The 21,793-nt window shown below is 42.5% G+C and overlaps 1 protein-coding gene across 3 annotated transcripts in view; it reads left to right on the top strand.

Moving 5' to 3' along the window:
• xpo1a (exportin 1 a) overlaps positions 1–21,793 on the top strand; it is a 30,162-nt gene that overhangs the window by 5,697 nt on the left and 2,672 nt on the right. For 2 of the 3 annotated variants that reach the window (XM_083988577.1, XM_083988576.1), the window contains exons 6-22: positions 384–428; positions 1,140–1,321; positions 2,790–2,838; positions 2,967–3,086; positions 3,612–3,740; positions 4,644–4,835; positions 7,452–7,634; positions 8,782–8,920; positions 9,531–9,712; positions 11,271–11,427; positions 12,622–12,785; positions 12,903–13,037; positions 14,597–14,780; positions 16,694–16,800; positions 18,871–19,065; positions 20,098–20,266; positions 21,592–21,726. In XM_083988577.1, the coding sequence (XP_083844703.1) occupies positions 384–428; positions 1,140–1,321; positions 2,790–2,838; positions 2,967–3,086; positions 3,612–3,740; positions 4,644–4,835; positions 7,452–7,634; positions 8,782–8,920; positions 9,531–9,712; positions 11,271–11,427; positions 12,622–12,785; positions 12,903–13,037; positions 14,597–14,780; positions 16,694–16,800; positions 18,871–19,065; positions 20,098–20,266; positions 21,592–21,726 (2,467 nt within the window). The remainder of the gene's footprint in view (positions 1–383; positions 429–1,139; positions 1,322–2,789; positions 2,839–2,966; positions 3,087–3,611; positions 3,741–4,643; positions 4,836–7,451; positions 7,635–8,781; positions 8,921–9,530; positions 9,713–11,270; positions 11,428–12,621; positions 12,786–12,902; positions 13,038–14,596; positions 14,781–16,693; positions 16,801–18,870; positions 19,066–20,097; positions 20,267–21,591; positions 21,727–21,793) is intronic. The other variant, XM_083988578.1, reaches the window with a different exon arrangement.

Raw genomic sequence — 21,793 nt, 5'->3', positions numbered from 1 at the left:
GACTCTGATTGCAACTGTAATACTGTTTAATTATTTATTTATTTCTTTTATTTTTTTGGCTACACTTGTTAATTATTAGATACTTGTTTCTTTCTATGACTCTGAAACCATGAAGAGCTCTAATGGATTTAGTGGAATAATGAATTAAAGGGTAGCTAAGGCATTTATAAGCTAGATAGCTTCAGCCTGAACCTTTTCAATCTATTTATGAACTAGTTGAACTAATGATGGTTTTATGGAGGTTGACTGACTGATTGATGCTCAACTGTAAATCATTTTGTGTAAAAGAAAGAATAAACCACTACTACTTCTCCTCATCTTCTCCTCCTGTTCTCCTCATCTTCTCCTCCTGTTCTCCTCCTGTTCTCCTCGTGTCTCCACAGAAAGAGGGCGTCTACATCTCCAAACTCAACATGATCCTCGTACAGGTAAATAACTAACTAACTAACTAACTAACTAACTAACTAACTCCTCTTCACCACATCTGGTCTGAAACATCTGGAGCCAGAACGACCACACAGACCTTTACCCTCTTTCTTTCTTTCTTTCTTTCTTTCTTTCTTTCTTTCTTCTCTTTCTCTCTCTTCTGTTCTTTTCTCTTTCTTTTTTCTCTCTTTCTTTCTTTCTTTCTTTCTTTCTTTCTTTCTTTCTTTCTTTCTTTCTTTCTTTCTTTCTTTCTTTCTTACTTTCTTTCTTTCTTCTCTTTCTCTCTCTTCTGTTCTTTTCTCTTTCTTTTTTCTCTCTTCTCTTTCTTTCTTTTTTCTCTTCTTTACTTTTCTTGTCTCTTTCTTTCTCTCTCTTTTCTTTTTCCTTTCTTTCTTTCTTTCTTTCTTTCTTTCTTCCTTCTATTTCTCTCTCTTTCTTTCTATTTTCTCTTCTCTCTCCTCTTTCTGTCTTTCTTCTTTTTCTCTCTTTCTATCTTTTTTCTCTCTTCTCTTCTTTTCTCTTTCTTTCTTTCTTTCTTTCTTTCTTTCTTTCTTTCTTTCTTTCTTCTATTTCTCTCTCTTCTCTTTCTTTTTTCTCTCTCCTCTTCTTTTTCTTTCTTCTCTCCTGTCCTGTGATTGGTAAATAAAGTGTGGCTGTAAAAATCAAAAAAAAAAAAAGAAATCTTCTCTCTCCCCCCCCCCTCCATCTCCCAGATCCTGAAGCAGGAGTGGCCGAAGCACTGGCCGATGTTCATCAGCGACATCGTGGGCGCCAGTCGGACCAGCGAGTCTCTGTGCCAGAACAACATGATCATCCTGAAGCTGCTCAGCGAGGAGGTGTTCGACTTCTCCAGCGGACAGATGACGCAGGTCAAGGCCAAGCACCTCAAGGACAGGTAACACACACACACACACACACACACACACACACACACACACACACACACACACACACACACACACACACACACACACACACACACACACACACACAATCCCTCCCTCATTCCCTCCTCCCTACTTACTATATAGTGAATTCAATATAGTGACTATATAGTGACTCACTGGTCAAATAAAAAAACACTTTTGGACACTACTCCGCCACACAGTAGTGTATGTTAACGTTAATTTTAGTAATTAAAATGTTATACGGGTGTATATGTAGTATGTACCAACATAAAAAGAGGAGTAAAGCAATATATTAAGCGGTCAAAGATGTTCAATCAAACCCACATAGTTTTAAACAACGTTCACAACAACGTTCACAACAACGTTCACAACAACGTGTCACAACGAAGAATAAAGTCCGCTAGCTTAATGCTAACGTATAATGTAAAACCTCATAGACGGGCTAACAGAAATTAGCCTCGCTATCCAGAGTCTGTGGTCAGTTTATAACGCTTGTTAGGAAATTTGCTCCGACGTTTGTTGTGGGAGTCTGTGGAAGCTGCGACCAGACAACTCTGACAGCCTGGACACATTTATTGAGGCTGCTGCACTACTGCATTTATTTGGTAGCTACACCGGTCACTACTTCATTTATTTGGTAGCTACACCGGTCACTACTTCATTTATTTGGTAGCTACACCGGTCACTACTTCATTTATTTGGTAGCTACACCGGTCACTACTGCATTTATTTGGTAGCTACACCGGTCACTACTGCATTTATTTGGTAGCTACACCGGTCACTACTTGCATTTATTTGGTAGCTACACCGGTCACTACTTGCATTTATTTGGTAGCTACACCGGTCACTACTTGCATTTATTTGGTAGCTACACCGGTCACTACTGCATTTATTTGGTAGCTACACCGGTCACTACTGCATTTATTTGGTAGCTACACCGGTCACTACTTGCATTTATTTGGTAGCTACACCGGTCACTACTTCATTTATTTGGTAGCTACACCGGTCACTACTTGCATTTATTTGGTAGCTACACCGGTCACTACTTCATTTATTTGGTAGCTACACCGGTCACTACTGCATTTATTTGGTAGCTACACCGGTCACTACTGCATTTATTTGGTAGCTACACCGGTCACTACTGCATTTATTTGGTAGCTACACCGGCCACTACTGCATTTATTTGGTAGCTACACCGGTCGCTCTGGGCCGCTGTGGCAATGCATGATGGGATATCTTGCATCGGATGTTCACTACATTTCGCAGTGAATTGTGGGATAGATTCAGTCACTATATAGTGAACATTAATAATCACTAAACATTCGGACACCACTACAAAATGGCCTGGTCACTATATAGAGAGTAGGGGGGGATTTAGGACACACACACACACCCTCCCCCTGTTTACCCATCAGCCACCTGGGCTCTGACTCATGTCTCCTCTCTGTCTTTCAGCATGTGCAACGAGTTCTCTCAGATCTTCCAGCTCTGTCAGTTTGTGATGGTGAGAAACGTTTCGGCAGTTTGATCAGATCTATTGATTGGTGATCAATGATCAGCTCTGATCGATCAGTCTGACTGTTGTCTTCTCTTTCTCCTCCTCCTCCTCCTCCTCTTTCTCCCTCATCATAGGAGAACTCCCAGAATGCACCACTGGTCCACGCCACCCTGGAGACTCTCCTCCGCTTCCTGAACTGGATTCCTCTGGGCTACATCTTCGAGACCAAACTCATCAGCACGTTGGTCTACAAGGTGATAACACAAATGAAGAATTCAGTATTTATTAATGTTTAACTAATGCTTAATAGTGTGCACTTATTATAAAGTGTTACTGAAAATGTTTATATTCCACTTTTTTTGTGTCACACAGCAAAAAAACAAACAAAAATCCATCAAAATCAATGTTGTTTCTAATCATTGTTATATCCAAGCCTGAAATAACTTATTTTGCTTTGCAACTTTGCATTAGATACATTTAAAATACATCAGTTTTTGTGTGTAAAATTGATTTTTATGATCAGGACTGAAGTTGATTAAAGATTTATGGAAAAAAAAACAAAAAAAAAAACATGATCGTGATATTTTTTATATCGTTTGGGAAGAGACACTTCTGTCCCCAACAGTAATAGTGTGTAATAGTGTTTCTCAACAGGCTACAAGGGTTTAATGTCTTTTAATGTATTTGGACTTTGAGGAACTGAACAAATGAAGATGTTAACGTGAGTTTTATTGATTATATATATATTATCTTATATTTCTACTTCTGTGGTGTCTCAGTTCCTGAACGTCCCCATGTTTCGCAACGTGACTCTGAAGTGTCTGACGGAGATCGCCGGAGTGAGCGTCAACCAGTACGAGGAGCAGTTCGTCAACCTGTTCACCCTCACCATGTGCCAGCTCAAACAGGTGCACACACACACACACACACACACACACACACACACACACACACACACACACACACACACACACACACACACACACACACACACACACACACACACACACACACACACAACCTGTAATTTCAACAGTTCTGATTGGACGACACACATGTGAAGTTACATACTCTGAGCCACTTGCAAGTTCAGGTCCACTGTTTCAAAAACTTAATTTCTTGAATGTTTATGATATCAATGTGTATCAGATCTGTTTATTTGTGTTTCAGCATACAATGAATATTTTACCTCGTAGTTTCTCTCATATATTTATGTCCAACAACCAAGTCCATATAGCTACCAGACACGAAACTCTTCCAACCTCGGCAATTTTCAATTCGTTATCAAGGTCCACGTCTCTGGAATCAGCTACCTGACTATCTGAAAAAAATTATTCATTTAACATCATTTAAAAAGGCTCTCAAAAAGTACCTCATCAGTCAAACCATGTACCATCAAACATAAGACAATTATTGTCATGTTTTTCTTTTGTCTCTCTCTCTCTCTTTTTTTTTTTCCTTATTTCCTTATATTTACTGTTTAATGTCTTACTTTTCTACTTATTTTTCATTATCGTTTAATTATTTTCCTATGTTATTGTTTTTAAAGCATAACAAATTTGATCTTGATATGTTGGGTGAGGTTTTCATATAAGCCCTTTTGGGTTTCATACCTCCCCTTTGCACATCCCAGTCATGTTGATTGTTCATGTTGTTTTTTATATGATATTGTTTGTGCTAAAAAAAGAAGTTTAAACCACTCTGATTGTGCTGTGATTGGTCAGAGTGTGTAACCTGTATTGTGCTGTGCTGTGCTGTGATTGGTCAGAAGTGTAACCTGTAGTGTCTTGTGCTGTGCTGTGATTGGTCAGATGCTGCCTCTGAACACCAACATCAGAGTGGCGTACGCCAACGGGAAGGACGACGAGCAGAACTTCATCCAGAACCTGAGTCTGTTCCTCTGCACCTTCCTGAAGGAGCACGGCCAGCTGGTGGAGAAGAGGCCCAACCTGAGGGAGACGCTCATGGAGGTGAGGGGGGAGAAGGAGGAGACGCTCATGGAGGTGAGGGGGGAGGGAGAGGGGGAGGGGGGGGAGACACTCCTCTTTTCTTTCCATTTCCTGTCGGTACCTGATCCAACATCAGTTCCAGACGTTTCTGAACATGTAGCAACATTTTTTTCCAACCACACTGCACAAAAAACAAACACAATTTAGTAGTAGTTTGATCTAAATAAGATTAAATGTAGACTTTAATTTAATTTAATGTATTGGTTTATTGGACAGGGACAGTGCAACACTGATCAACAGAATTTAAAAGAAACTGCAAGTTAGCCCGAGTTAGCCAGAGTCTGCCAGACTTAGCCCGAGTTAGCCAGAGTTAGCCAGAGTTAGCTAGAGTTAGCCAGAGTTAGCCAGAGTCTGCCAGACTTAGCCAGAGTTAGCTAGAGTTAGCCAGAGTCTTAGCCAGAGTTAGCCAGAGTTAGCCAGAGTTAGCCAGAGTCTTAGCCAGAGTTAGCCAGAGTCTTAGCCAGAGTTAGCCAGAGTTAGCCAGAGTTAGCCAGAGTCTTAGCCAGAGTTAGCCAGAGTCTTAGCCAGAGTTAGCCAGAGTTAACCAGAGTCTTAGCCAGAGTCTTAGCCAGAGTTAGCCAGAGTCTTAGCCAGAGTCTTAGCCAGAGTTAGCCAGAGTCTTAGCCAGAGTTAGCCAGAGTTAACCAGAGTCTTAGCCAGAGTCTTAGCCAGAGTTAGCCAGACTTAGCCAGAGTCTTAGCCAGAGTTAGCCAGACTTAGCCAGAGTTAGCCAGAGTCTTAGCCAGAGTTAGCCAGACTTAGCCAGACTTAGCCAGAGTTAGCCAGAGTCTTAGCCAGACTTAGCCAGAGTCTTAGCCAGAGTTAGCCAGACTTAGCCAGGGTTAGCCAGAGTCTTAGCCAGAGTTAGCCAGACTTAGCCAGAGTCTTAGCCAGAGTTAGCCAGAGTTAGCCAGAGTCTTAGCCAGAGTTAGCCAGAGTCTTAGCCAGAGTCTTAGCCAGAGTTAGCCAGAGTCTGCCAGACTTAGCCAGAGTTAGCTAGAGTTAGCCAGAGTTAGCCAGAGTCTTAGCCAGAGTTAGCCAGAGTCTTAGCCAGAGTCTTAGCCAGACTTAGCCAGAGTCTTAGCCAGACTTAGCCAGACTTAGCCAGAGTCTTAGCCAGAGTTAGCCAGAGTCTTAGCCAGAGTTAGCCAGGGTTAGCCAGGGTCTTAGCCAGAGTCTTAGCCAGAGTTAGCCAGAGTCTTAGCCAGACTTAGCCAGAGTTAGCCAGAGTCTTAGCCAGAGTCTTAGCCAGAGTTAGCCAGAGTCTTAGCCAGAGTTAGCCAGAGTCTTAGCCAGAGTCTTAGCCAGAGTCTTAGCCAGAGTTAGCCAGAGTCTGCCAGACTTAGCCAGAGTTAGCTAGAGTTAGCCAGAGTCTTAGCCAGACTTAGCCAGAGTCTTAGCCAGAGTTAGCCAGAGTTAGCCAGAGTCTTAGCCAGAGTTAGCCAGAGTTAGCCAGAGTCTTAGCCAGAGTTAGCCAGAGTCTTAGCCAGAGTCTTAGCCAGACTTAGCCAGAGTCTTAGCCAGAGTTAGCCAGAGTTAGCCAGAGTCTTAGCCAGAGTTAGCCAGAGTTAGCCAGAGTTAGCCAGAGTCTTAGCCAGAGTTAGCCAGAGTTAGCCAGAGTTAGCCAGAGTCTTAGCCAGAGTTAGCCAGAGTTAGCCAGAGTCTTAGCCAGAGTCTTAGCCAGAGTCTTAGCCAGAGTTAGCCAGACTTAGCCAGAGTCTTAGCCAGAGTTAGCCAGAGTCTTAGCCAGAGTTAGCCAGACTTAGCCAGAGTCTTAGCCAGAGTTAGCCAGAGTCTTAGCCAGAGTCTTAGCCAGACTTAGCCAGAGTTAGCCAGAGTCTTAGCCAGAGTTAGCCAGAGTTAGCCAGAGTCTTAGCCAGAGTTAGCCAGAGTCTTAGCCAGAGTCTTAGCCAGACTTAGCCAGAGTTAGCCAGAGTCTTAGCCAGAGTTAGCCAGAGTTAGCCAGAGTCTTAGCCAGACTTAGCCAGAGTTAGCCAGAGTCTTAGCCAGAGTTAGCTAGAGTCTTAGCCAGAGTTAGCCAGAGTCTTAGCCAGAGTTAGCCAGAGTTAGCTAGAGTCTTAGCTAGAGTCTTAGCCAGACTTAGCCAGAGTTAGCCAGAGTCTTAGCCAGAGTTAGCCAGAGTCTTAGCTAGAGTCTTAGCCAGAGTTAGCTAGAGTCTTAGCCAGAGTTAGCCAGAGTTAGCTAGAGTCTTAGCCAGACTTAGCCAGAGTCTTAGCCAACGTCAGCCAGACTTAGCCAGAGTGAGTCTAAGGACAGAAGGACTGATTAATGTGCACTGTTCTCTAAGTAAATACATAAAATAAAATGAATAAAAAGTATCTGTGTATGTGGGATTTGGCAAAAAAAACAGGTGTTGTTATTAAAAGTTAAAAGATGATGATGAGTCATGTGACCTGACTTCCTGTCTCCCTGTGTGTGTGTGTGTGTGTGTGTGTGTGTGTCTCTCTCTGTGTGTGTGTGTGTGTGTGTGTGTGTGTGTCTCTCTCTCTGTGTGTGTGTGTGTGTGTCTCTCTGTGTGTGTGTGTGTGTCTCTGTGTGTCTCTGTGTCTCTGTGTGTGTGTCTCTGTGTGTGTGTGTGTGTGTGTGTAGGCGCTGCACTACATGCTGCTGGTGTCCGAGGTGGAGGAGACTGAGATCTTTAAGATCTGTCTGGAGTACTGGAACCACCTGGCAGCGGAGCTCTACAGGGAGAGCCCCTTCTCCACGTCCAGCACGCCGCTGCTGTCCGACGTGCCGCCACGCAGACACCTCTACTTACCCGTACTCTCACAGGTACCTGAACACACCACAACACAACACACACCTCTACTTACCCGTACTCTCACAGGTACCTGAACACACAACACACACCTCTACTTACCCGTACTCTCACAGGTACCTGAACACACCACAACACAACACACACCTCTACTTACCCGTACTCTCACAGGTACCTGAACACACCACAACACAACACACACCTCTACTTACCCGTACTCTCACAGGTACCTGAACACACAACACACACCTCTACTTACCCGTACTCTCACAGGTACCTGAACACACCACACACACCTCTACTTACCCGTACTCTCACAGGTACCTGAACACACCACAACACAACACACACCTCTACTTACCCGTACTCTCACAGGTACCTGAACACACAACACACACCTCTACTTACCCGTACTCTCACAGGTACCTGAACACACCACACACACCTCTACTTACCCGTACTCTCACAGGTACCTGAACACACCACAACACAACACACACCTCTACTTACCTACACCTCTTCACTCAAAATTGAAATTTCACTCATTAATATCTCCTCCCCCTCATGTGGACTAAGGGCTGGGAGAAGTTTCAGAGTCCTCCGTGGCTTCTCTGAGTTACAGGGGGTCTCGGCGTAGCAGTGCATGTCCATATAATGGTTGCAAATGGATACCAACTGTCTTCGTAACAAAAAGACACACCAAAAAACATCCAAATACCTCCATGCTGCTCGTATGTAATGTCCCTCTGGTATTGAAGCCCCAACATGAGAAATTGTCCCGAAAAAAATTAAATAAGTCTATATTTCAAGCTTGTTTGTGGTGGAAGCTTCTCGAAGCTCCTCTTCCTGGTCCGTCCAAATCTCGCGAGATTTTGAAATACCGCGCACTGCATGCACGCTTCTGTGTGTGTGTGTGTCAATGCTAATAACGGAGAAAGAGCGTTATGCGGAGATCAATGAATGGAACAATCTTGCATTGGTCGAGCCAAAATTTATTAATTTATTTGTGTTGGGCCGCCATGAATAAATGAACATATGGGAAACATTGCATTTTGAACATTTAATATAAACAATAATCATCATCCTCCTCTTCCACCTCTTCTACCTCCTGTTCTTCCTCTCCTCCCCTCCCTCCTTCCTCCTCCCCCCCCCCCCCTCCAGGTGCGCCTCCTGATGGTGAGCCGCATGGCGAAGCCGGAGGAGGTGCTGGTGGTGGAGAACGACCAGGGGGAGGTGGTGAGGGAGTTCATGAAGGACACGGACGCCATCAACCTCTACAAGAACATGAGGGAGACGCTGGGTCAGACTCACACACTGTGTTACACACTTCTCTATATTTCTTTCTTCTCTTCTCTATATTTCTTTCTCTCTTGCTTTATTTCTCTTCTCTATTTCTTTCTCTTCTCTGTCTTTCTTTCACTCTCTTTCTTTTTTTTCTCTCACTCTCTTTCTCTCACTCTCTTTCTTTTTTTTCTCTCACTCTCTTTCTCTCACTCTGTCTTTCTCTTCTCTCTCTCTCTCTTTCTCTTCCCTCCTTCTCTCACTCTCTTTCTTTTTCTTCTCTCTCTTTCTTTTTTCTCTCACTCTCTTTCTCTCACTCAATTTCAATTTTCAATTTCAATTTGCTTTATTGGCATGACTGTGATATACAATATTGCCAAAGCATTGCGACAGCAGAGTTAAAACAAATACATAGATAGTTAATTATAGATATAGATAGATAATTTCTCTCTCTCTCTTTCTTTTTTCTCTCTCACTCTTTCTCTTCTCTCTTTCTTTTTCTTATCTCAGTCTTTATTTTTTCTCTCTCTCTTTCTTCTCTCTCTTCACAAGTATCATTCACACACAGTCTCTCTTTTATTCTAGTTTATTTATTTATTCCCTCTCTCCTTCCCTCTGTGCCGTCACAGTGTACCTGACTCACCTGGACTACGCCGACACCGAGCGCATCATGACGGAGAAGCTCCACAACCAGGTGAACGGCACCGAGTGGTCGTGGAGGAACTTGAACATGTTGTGTTGGGCCATCGGCTCCATCAGCGGCGCCATGCACGAGGAGGACGAGAAGAGGTTCCTCGTCACCGTCATCAAGGTCGGCACGAAATAAGTCATCAAAAAACGTTTCTGTTTCCCCCGTTATGATCTCCTCTGGAGACAGAAAGATTAAATATCATGTTGAAGTCACCAAAACTTCACTTAGCTTTACTGCTATGGCTGTCGGTTGCCGCGAAACGCCGATAGCGACGGGCTAATTTCTGTTAGCCTGTCTATGGAGTTTTACATTATACGTTAGCATTAAGCTAGCGGACTTTATGCTTAGTTGTGATGCTGGCTAACATCTAAACATCTCTGACAATATGTTGCCTCAAATACGTTGTTGACTTAACTTAGAACAGATGTAGACATCCTTGTTAAGTTTATCCACGTTTAGTTGGTGTTGTGGTCTACTGCATAACTTTATCCAGAGCAGACACTTCTCTCGGTTGAGATGTGGCTTGGGAAAAGGTAAAAAAAAATCTCCCCCGTGGCCTCTCAGGATACCTAGTGTCTGAGCTGCATGTACACCATGAACACCGTTTGACCATTTTAAACTTAAAATGTCAAGAAAAACGAATGAAAACTGACTAACTGCAATGCATTTCAATGGACGTGGAAGCAGAGAATGTCCGAGTGTATGGGCTAGCTATGCACACTGTGATTGGCTCATCGCGTTTGGGGGCTTGGCTTAGCCATAGGTCAATTCTATTACGATTATATGATGAATTTTGATGCATCACATCCTACATTTTCATAAAAGAACACTGTAATCTATGCAATTTTACAGTACAAACCTTTAAAGGCCGTTTTCTCAAAATTAGTTACTAGAAATCTCCACTTCAGCAGCACTTACAGACACCAAACCTTCCAGTTTGATCCCTTTCTATATGCTGAAGGTTTTTACAGAGGGGATTGTTGATATGTCATTCATAGCCTGATTTATACAACATTTTATTACTAAAACATGGTCAAATCTGATTTTTTTTTTTTTTTAAAGGGCTGGTGACAGTATTTTCTCATTAACAGAGTGATAAAAAGAGATATCCAAAATCTTCCTCTGTAAAAACTTCTGACTCTAATGTGTCAACAAAATAAAACAAGAATTTTGAAAGTAGCTTCATCCATTGTTGCGATTTCTGTTTTGGAAATATATGCAAATTAGGGCATATTTAATTCAATATTGCCTCATTTATATAAAATTGGACAAAACTTGTAATACAAAAAATATTTGTCTCAATGTAAGTGATAAACTTGGGAAGTTTCATGGTGATATCTGTTTGTTTATATTTTTACCCTATTCACCTGTAGTGTCTCAATAGTCTTATTATTTTTAGTGCCTCTAGTTATAACACCGTTACTGTTACTGACAATAAAATCTGACTTTAATTGACTCGAGAAGTGACGTTGCTAAATAAAGTCAACGTTGTATACAAACACTTCTTTTCAGTCCATTATCTAGTTGGAAAAGGGGACGCGTCCAAGGAATTTGACATATTTGAACATTTTAATGCTTTTCCTGCTAACTGGTAACTTTTATAATGTAGTGATTCAGTTGTGAACTCAGTTACTTTTTGGGTAAAGTAACTTGTGTGTGTGTGTGTGTGTGTGTGTAGGACCTGCTGGGCCTGTGTGAGCAGAAGAGAGGGAAAGACAACAAAGCCATCATCGCCTCCAACATCATGTACATCGTGGGTCAGTATCCGCGCTTCCTCCGAGCTCACTGGAAGTTCCTCAAGACCGTCGTCAACAAGCTGTTTGAGTTCATGCACGGTGAGACACACACACACACACACTGAGAAACACACACACTGAGAAACAACAAAACCCTGCTGACACAACAGGAAAAGATAAAGTGAGGGACTGTAGAACGTCAATATCACATGTTATTGATCACATGGACTGTTAGCTGGTCCCTCGCTTTATTATACTGACCTGCCAACCTGTACATGTTTGACATCTGAATACGCTGGTGCGATTCTCCTCTCTAAACTACGCAAAAAGCTGCTGATCATCTGTGAGTTCTGTGAGAAATGTTGCACGTGCAACACTCAGCAGTGTGATGGTGAAGCAGTTTCTACCAATTATTGTTTCAGTTTTATTGTTTAAATGGGAACAGTACATATTGATGAACATTGTCGTGTAAATATGTGGGGTTGTAGCCAAGTGGCTTATTTCCATCCCCAGTCCCATTGGCAGGTTGATGTTAGACATAAAAACAATGAAGATAAAAGCGCAAGAGGCAGGACTAGGACTATAGAACGATGCATCATGATAACACCTTGACATCTTACACACACATATATGACATGAACAATATACGTATAAAAAGTATTAAGGGGACCAAGAGGTTACAGAACAGTTATAAAGTGCTACAGTGATAATTAAGTGCTATTTGCTAAAGTGACAAGTGCAAGATTACATTTATTCTGATTGCACAAAGCCCCAATAAAGTGCAGGATTGACTTAAATTGCACTATGCCCATGGCACACGATTGCACATGCAGATGTGTGTCTAATATTGCACTAAGTTTGTAGACATAAATGTATTATGTACACACTATTGTATGGAATTTAGATACATAAGTATATGTATAATATACAAAAAAAGGGAAAAAAATACAGAGTTGTACCCCATACAATTAACCAACTGGACAAGACATACACTGGATTAACATCACACATTGTAGAGTAGCAGAGAATAACGAGTCAGCTGAACCTATGCAGTTATAGCTACACGATAAAACGCGATAAAACGATCTTGGTAAGGGATCGCGATAAGTTTTTGATCAGTTTAGATAATCAGCTATGGTCATATTTTTATTTCACAAAAATCAAAATCATTGATACGCTGCAGAAGGACCGAGTTCGACGTCAGTTTCACCTTCGAATGTTCTCGTCTTTAAAATAATTTGTGTCCTGTTCTAATAGTGAAGTTTGTTCTGACTTGTCTTGTCGTTGTCATAGAAACGCACGACGGCGTTCAGGACATGGCGTGCGACACCTTCATCAAGATCGCCCAGAAGTGCCGGCGCCACTTTGTGCAGGTGCAGGTGGGCGAGGTGATGCCCTTCATCGACGAGATCCTCAACAACATCAACACCATCATCTGTGACCTGCAGCCGCAGCAGGTTCGATCCCCGCCGCCGGCCCCTCGCGCTCTCTTCGATCTGACTGTCGAACCTTTACCTGACCCCGCCTCCTCTCTGGCCCCGCCCCCTCCTCTCTGACTCTGCCCCCTCCCTCAGGTGCACACCTTCTACGAGGCGGTGGGCTACATGATCGGCGCCCAGACGGACCAGGCGGTGCAGGAGCTGCTCATAGAGAAATACATGTTGCTGCCCAACCAGGTGTGGGACAGCATCATCCAGCAGGCCACCAAGGTACCACCTCACTCTGACATCACACTGACACTGACAGGCCACCAAGGTACGACCTCACTCTATGACATCACACTAGCTGTGTTCGAAATCATCCAACCGGACACTTGCAGGAACATTAGAGGATGTGATTCTATGTGGTTGTGTTTCTCGGACAATAAACTGTTGAAATATCAGAAGTTTGGTTTGGTCGACTACTGTTGTGTGTCCCGACTATTAGCTTAGCTCATTAGCTCGTATTTACTACAAATTCTACTAGAGTTTCTTTATTAGATTGATTTAATGCTGCCTGTTATTGTTGGGATGCTGCTGCCCAACTCCTGCTCCTCGGGCAAACAGAGCGAAGGCAAATACGTCTGAGGAGTTTATTGTTAAATAACCTAAAGAAAACATAGCTGACATGCTAATTAGCTTGCTGCTCTTCTTCTCTGGCAAAACACGACCGCATTGCATTCTGGGATACATACGGGAGTAGAAAGTAGTGTTCATCGCTTGTTCACTCAATTTTGCGGTGCATTGTGGGTGTTTTGTCGTCCACTACATAGTGGATGAAATTAATCACGGAGAATTAGAACAACACTACAAAATGTGGTGAGCTACATCCGTGATAGGAGGAGATTTACTACACAGCCAGAGACACTGACAGGTGATGTCACTTCCTGTCTACGACAGTGAGGACGACACAGCTGCAGCTTCTTCCTCCTCTTTCTTCTCCTTTTCTTTTCTACTCCTCATCTTCTTCCTCCTCTTTCTTCTCCTTTTCTTTTCTCCTCCTCCTCATCTTCTTCCTCCTTTTCTTTTGTCCTCTTTCTGCTTTTCTTCCTCTTCTTTCTCCTTTTCTTTTCTCCTCCTCCTCTTCTTCTTCCTCCTCCCGTTTCTCCTCTTCTTTCTCCTCTTCCTCCTCCTTTTCTTTTCTACTCCTCATCTTCTTCCTCCTCTTTCTTCTCCTTTTCTTTTCTCCTCCTCATCTTCTTCCTCCTTTTCTTTTGTCCTCTTTCTGCTTTTCTTCCTCTTCTTTCTCCTTTTCTTTTCTCCTCCTCCTCCTCCTCTTTCTCCTCATTTTCTTTTATCCTCCTCCTCTTCTTTCTCCTCCTGTTTCTCCTCCTTCTCCTCTTCTTTTCTTCTTTCTCCCCCTCCTCATCTTCCTCCTCCTTTTCTTTTCTCTTCCTCCTCATCTTCTTCCTCCTCTTCTTTCTCCTCCTGTTTCTCCTCTTCTTCTTCCTCCTCCTTTTCTTTTCTCCTCCTCCTCCTCTTCTTTCTCCTCCTCCTCCTTTTTCCTCCTCTTCCTCCTTTTCTTTCTCCTCCTCTTCCTCCCACAGCAGCTTCCTGTCAGGTGTCACCTCTCTCTGCTCTGACTGACTCTGACACTCTGTGTGTGTCCCTGTCTCTCTGTGTGTGTGACTCTCTGTGTGTGTGTGTGTGTGTGTGTGTGTGTGTCTGTGTGTCGTCCTGTGTGTGTGTGTCCCTCTATATGTGTGTGTGTGTGTGTGTGTGTGTGTGTGTGTGTCCCTGTCCTGTGTGTGTGTGTGTAACCCTGTCCGTGTGTGTGTCCCCCCCTGTAGAACGTGGACATCCTGAAGGACGCGGAGACGGTGCGCCAGCTGGGCTCCATCCTGAAGACCAACGTGCGAGCGTGTAAGGCCGTGGGTCATCCCTTCGTGGTGCAGCTGGGACGCATCTACCTGGACATGCTGAACGTCTACAAGTGTCTGAGCGAGAACATCTCCTCCGCCGTGCAGACCAACGGTCAGTCTCTCCCTCTCTCTGTGTGTGTGTCTGTCTGTCTGTGTGTGTGTGTCTGTGTCTGTTGATACTGGTGATTATTGGGCTGATACTAGGGGTGCAAAGGTTAAAGCAGAAGTAAGCGATCCGGTCGTTTTGGCTAATGCTGCGTTCCAGGCAGGCTTTTGAAACCGTAAATTACAGCTTTAAGTCACAACTTACGACTTTGTAGCGTTCCAGGCAACCCACTCGTGTTTTTCCGACCTGTTTTACCGGTGAAAGTCACTATAACGGCCACTCGTAACTTCCGACCGGTGAACTCGTACCAGATCGAACTGGTACCACTTCACAGGTCGGAAAAACACGAGTTACGAGTTTCCCTGAACGCACCATAACAGTCCTCGTCCCTACGTCGCCACATTCACGGCGTTCCTTGGCTGCACACACAGCCCTGCATGCCGTTCTCTCTCCTCATTGGATAAAAACTGTAGGATACGATAAATGTTTTCTCCTCGGCTCAGAGCAGAGCAGAGTGACTGACAGACCCGTGTTTCAGACCAAACACTCTATGTAAGTGATTGCTGTCGGAAGATATAACTATTTAAGACTTATATTAACACAAATATATCACTTACTTCTGCTTTAATTAGCGTTGTCGACAAAAATTGATAATAAAATTAGTTGTCAATGAATTCCAACAGAACAAAAACAAAGTTACACAACAACTGCAACAACAGAAACTTCAAATATTGTGTGTGTATAGGGATGTCATGATTATAGATTTTCTTGGTACGATTATTGTCAGAGAAATAATCACGGTGTTACGATTATCACAGACAAGAACACAGTTTACAACACAGAATATTGGAAACATGGAAATGTTAACAAGAGCTGAAGAAGGCAGGAAAGGCAGGGAGAGCAGGCCAGCCAATTACATTACTAATCGTTTAATATATGACCAAGTGTTTGAAATATTTAAGTCATTAATTGTCATCGATACCAAATGTTTAAGTTTATTTTAATCATTTTTTAAATTACAAATGACACACTAACATTCACATTCAAATTCCTCCCAATTCAGTGTTACATTAGATAAATGAACCAGTATCTGTGCATCTTCCTTTACTTTGGTGCCACATCTTCCGATACGGTTCCGACATAATCTTTTTCGGAAAGTGACGGTATTTAGGAATCTTTACGATCAATTAATTGTGGCGTTTAATACCACGATAAATTGTGAAAACAAGTAATCGTGACATCCCTATGTGTGTATAATTATTAATGTGATTATTTGACTGGTGTGACTTGGTCTGCGGCCTCGTGCCTACGACCGAATCACACCAGTGCTGATCAGAGTCAAAATATAATTATATAAAAAAAATTTATATAAAATAAATCAATATATTCTGGTCTGGAGCGGCAAATGGTGAATAATATAAAGGAAAGAAGACCAAGTTGTGGTTGTGACCCCCGGTATAGACAGTTACTCTCACCCTGACTTGATTTGAGACAATAATAAATGTTGATTTTAGTTGAAGTTGTTTTATTCAACTTCAACTTGTATTATTCAGTTGAGTCAGAGGCCGACAGCTCAGCCTCAGGTGTTTATATATTAGGGCTGTCACTTTTTTTAGAAAAATTAGGTTAGAACGAATAGCGAATGGCCGTAATTCGTTCGGTATAAATTCGATATAAAAAGTGACAGCCCTATTATATATAAACTATTATAAATTGTTATTACTGTCCATAATGAGAAGCAGGAAGTTAAATAATAAAGTTCTGGTTTGTTCCTGAACTCTGCAGAAGAGTTAACCTGAAACAAAATCCAGATAAAGTAGAAACATGTTGGATGATGAATCTGTGTGTAGTTGTTTAACTCCCTGTCGTTGTTGTTGTTGTTGTTGACCTGTGGCGGTGTGTGTGTGTGGTCTCCTCAGGTGAGATGGTGACCAAGCAGCCGCTGATCCGCAGCATGAGGACGGTGAAGAGAGAGACGCTGAAGCTGATCTCAGGCTGGGTCAGCCGCTCCAACGACCCCCAGATGGTCAGTCAGCTCGTTGTGTTGTGTTATATTATATTATATTATATTATGTTATATTATATTATATTATGTTATATTATATTATATTATATTATATTATATTATGTTATGTTATATTATATTATATTATATTATATTTACAGCTCTGTTTGTACTCAGTTTTATTTCTGCTCCACCGTCGCTATTCAACTGCGTCACCAGCTCTGAATCTGAGTCTGGTTCCTCCTTTAAAAACAAAACCCAGAGCTCCAGACCGACTCTTTATTCACCATGAACACAGTGACACAAGCAGAAATTAGGGGTGTAGATCGACTTGCAAAGCAAATATTCACATTTCCTTTTTATTCATGACACCTGACACCTGTAATGACAGACTGTAAATTCTTTGAGTCGCTGCTTCTACGTTTCACACGTGTTAAAAAAGGGGAAAAAACGCCAAATTTCCTGTTTACTTTCACTGAATGAAACATTTATGGGCGGTCTGAAGTAGGAATGTCCCGATACCCCTTTTTCACCTCCGATACGATACCGATATTGCAGCCTTCAATATCGGCCCGATACCGATATTGATCCGATATTAGGGGTGGTGAAAAAAAACGATTATTTATATTTTTCAAATTCTAATACAAAGGAGAGTCCTCCTGTTGCTGACTGACAGGCTGCCCGCTGTCATGTTCTTCCATGGGACAGACAATAGTGAGCTTACTTTTAACTGTAAAATATTAAAAAATAAACCTTATTTACAACTGTTATTGAATTACTGTATGTACATCAATGTCAAACAAAAGGCAAAATCTTCTTGCTTCAAGGTTTTATTTGTCACTCCAAATTGAAGATTATAGCCTGCCCTACAGTAAAAATGGCATACATAAAATAAAAAGAGGAGTAAAGCAATATTAAGCAGCTATATTTAAGCATCAAAGATGTTCAATCAAACCCACATAGTTTGAAACAACGTTCAAAACACACAGCCAGTGTCACAACTAAGCATAAAGCCCGCTAGCTTAATGCTAACGTATAATGTAAAACGCCATAGACGGGCTAACAGAAATTAGCATCGTTCATTTAATTCTGTTAAATTAAACTGCTTTAGCACTGTTACTTTAGCACCGTTACTCGCGCCCGGTGTGAACGCACCGTAACACGGCACAACATGTGGACCAGCTGGTCTTCCTCCAGAAGAATCTGACCACCGACCCCGTCGGTAGTTAATTTGAACTGTACATTTAGAGCAATATAGCGCATTTACCGTTTATTAGCGGGCAAGCGCGACCTGTCCATGCACCCGTGTGTGTGTGTGTCGCACACACGCTGTTGTTGTGATCATGTGATCTCTGCATGCTGCAGCCGGGCGCCTCTTCTTCTCTGGCAGGCGGCGCACCAACATTAAGGTGCATTGCCGCCACCTACTGTGTTGGGGGTGTGAACGAGTCACCTATTCATATGGGACAGAAGTGCTGGAGCGGAATAATGGACTGCTTTTATCGGAGCGTTTATATCGGAGATTTTAGATGCAGTCCGATATAATACGATATTCGTTTTTTTGGCTGATATCGGACATAAATCCGATATCAATATCGGATCGGGACATCCCTAGTCTGAAGCCCTGAAACCTTTCTAAATGTTTCTAATGAATCAAAAAAAGCTAAAAGTAGAAACAAGGTTTAATGTTCTGACCCGACCGCAGCCTGAACATGAACTACAACGAAACTGAATCCCTCATCCTCCTCCCGTCATCGGCCCACACAGTAAACACATTATTAATACAATAAACAACATCACAGTGTGTTTTATTCTAACTGTAAAAAAAACTATGGGAAATAACTTTTCATCACTATTTTGCATTTGAACAGAATTAAAACTCACACTTGTAAAACATTGAAGCTTCAAGTCGCTCAGGATTCAGACTTTAGTGTTTTTTCTGCTTGAAAACAAAGAAAAAAAATCAAAAAGTGAAATTATTTATTATTTTAGAGAGTTCTCCTAAGGTTCGATAACAGAAGTTTAATTTCTAAACCTGTAACATGAGGATTTGATCAGTTTAAACTAACTTGTCGTTGTGTTTGTGTCCAGGTGGGGGAGAACTTCGTGCCCCCGCTGCTGGAGGCCGTGCTCATCGACTACCAGAGGAACGTCCCCGCCGCCCGCGAGCCCGAGGTCCTCAGCACCATGGCGACCATCGTCAACAAGCTGGGGGTCCACATCACCGGGGAGATCCCCAAGATCTTCGACGCCGTCTTCGAGTGCACGTTGAACATGATCAACAAGGTGAGAGGAGCTGCTCTCTGCTGGGCCGGTCGGTTAGCGTGCTACGTCGAGTCTGACGGCTCTCCTGTGCTACCGAGGAGGCTAGATCACCATGGTAACTGATGCTTAGTTCATCACCTGACCCCTACCAGGTTGTGTTCAGAGTTTCGGCCTAAAATCGTCTATAAAAGCGCCGCTGTTTCACTATTTAAGGTGAATAGGGTAAAAAATAAACTAACAGATATCACCATGAAACTTCCCAATTTCATCACTTACATTAAGACAATTATTTTTTGTATAACAAGTTTTGTCAAATTTTATGTTTAAATATGTAAATGAAGCAATATCTAATTAAATATGCGCTGATTTACCTACATTTCCAGAACAAAAATCTGAACACTGTAAAACAACTGTAAAATTACATAAATTGTTATTGGCAATCGTACTTGTAATAGGGTAAGAATGTAAACTATCAGATATCACCATGAAACTTCCCAAGTTTATCACTCACATTAAGACAAATATTTTTTGTATTACAAGGTTTTGTCAAGTTTTATGTTAATGAGGCAATATCTAATTAAATATTCACTAATTTGCATACATTTCCAGAGCAGAAATCTGAACAATGGATAAAACCACTTTCAAAATTCTTGTTTTATTTTGTTGACATATTACAGTCAGAAGTTTTTACAGAGGAGGATTTTGGATATCTCTTTTTATCACTCTGTAAATGAGAAAATACTGTCACCAGCCCTAAAAAAAAATCACATTTCGCCCTGTTTTTAGTAATAAAACGTTGTATAAATGAGGCTGTGAATGATATATCAACAATCCCCTCTGTAGAAACCTTCAGGATATAGACAGGGATGAAACTGGAAGGTTTGGTGTCTGTAAGTGCTGCTGAAGTGGAGATTTCTAGCTCAGAGTCTGAGGAAAAAACGGCCTTTAAAGGTTTATACTGTAAAATTCCATAGATTGTTAATGTAAATCCTATTTTGTGATTTGCTGCTGATACAAAGGAAATGACATGTGGATTTTGTGTGTGTGGTTTAGGACTTTGAGGAGTTCCCTGAACACAGGACTCACTTCTTCTACCTGCTCCAAGCCGCCACCTCCCAGTGCTTCCCGGCGTTCCTGTCCATCGCTCCGGCTCAGTTCAAACTCATCCTGGACTCCATCATCTGGGCCTTTAAACACACCATGAGGAACGTGGCCGACACAGGTCAGTACACACACATGTTTCACTGGCCTTTTATTCACAATCATTGCTCAGAGAAACATGGTTGATTGATTGGTTAATTGATAGATATATTTAAGCAATATATCACGACAGTCCGTGGTATATGCTCATTGTCGTCCCTCCACTTCGCGACGGGCCGACAACCCCCTTAGAGTGGTATAATGAGCATATACCACGGACTGGAGTGATATATTGCTTTTATAAAACTGTTACCAATAATGACAATATGAAAGAGGAATACGCAATCAATTTCATGTAGTTTTATTCAACCAGAAATACATATTATTTAAAGGAGCATTATCGCAAATCCAAATTCTTAATTCGGCCACTAGATGGAGCCAGGCGGAGCTTATCAGATATAAACAAGTGGGCAGCTGTCAGAGAGAGAGAGCAGCCTCGTTTAGTCCCCCCCCCTCCTTCTCCCTCCTCCCTCCTCCTCCCTCACCAGGCTGAATGAACGTGCAATCGCGGGAAAAAGAAAACTTGCTAGTGGAAGCGGCAGCTCTACTCGCGCACAACCACAACAACGACAACAACAGCAACTGCAACTTCCTCCTACAAATGTATGATAGTTGGTGTGACGTGCAGACCGCAGTGGGACGATTCAGTGACTGTGAGCAGCCTAACACTGCTACATTACTATTTACTGTTGCATATTTGTCCGGTTCGGAGGTCTGATTTGCGAGTTCCGAGTGCATTTTAACGCAGCAAGCGCCGGGCCGGCTTGGATCATAACAAAGACAAATGCTGCATTTGCCCCACGGACACTATACTGTTGGCGATTTTTTTTGTAAATTTAGTTATGGCTCCCCCCGACCCATCTTTTGCATATTTCAGCTTATTTTATGCTATTACTGCTGTATTTGCGATAATGCTCCTTTAATAAAAAACTAGTCCCAGCTGTCCAGACGTTAGCTCCAAGTAGCTCTGCATCTGGTCTTTTCCTCTGTCACTGCTCAGTCCCCTCTACCATTGTTAACCCTCTGGAGGTGAAAGTTCACCTTCAACATGTCAATTACACTACTTTACTACATTTTTTAACATCGTAAAAACACCGACTGTCTGTTGCTACGGACTGCAACAGTCCGTTGTCATGGATACATGACAACAACTTCATTCATACCAGTCATACGTTGCCCTGAGGCGGAGTGATAGCCTACGCTGTGATAAGGCTTTAGAATAGTAGCCGTGGTATATGCTCATTATACCACGGTTAACAACCAATCAGATCGCCCGATTTCACCTGTCCGTTTTATAAGGATAGATATATATATTGATAGATATATTGATTGATTTATTGATTACAGGTCTGCAGATCCTGTACACGCTGCTGCAGAACGTGTCGGCGGAGGAAGCAGCAGCTCAGAGTTTCTACCAGACCTACTTCTGTGACGTGCTGCAGCACATCTTCTCCGTGGTGACGGACACGTCGCACACCGCCGGTACGACGACATCATCACCGCTCAGAAACGACCACAACGACCACCACGTCCTGCGGTGGGACTCGAA

This window comes from Trachurus trachurus (genome assembly GCF_905171665.1).
Source record: "Trachurus trachurus genome assembly, chromosome: 1".
In the NCBI taxonomy this organism is placed as follows: domain Eukaryota; kingdom Metazoa; phylum Chordata; class Actinopteri; order Carangiformes; family Carangidae; genus Trachurus; species Trachurus trachurus.
The sequence above is the reverse complement of the archived record's forward strand: the minus strand, read 5'-3'. Positions and strand labels throughout refer to the sequence as shown.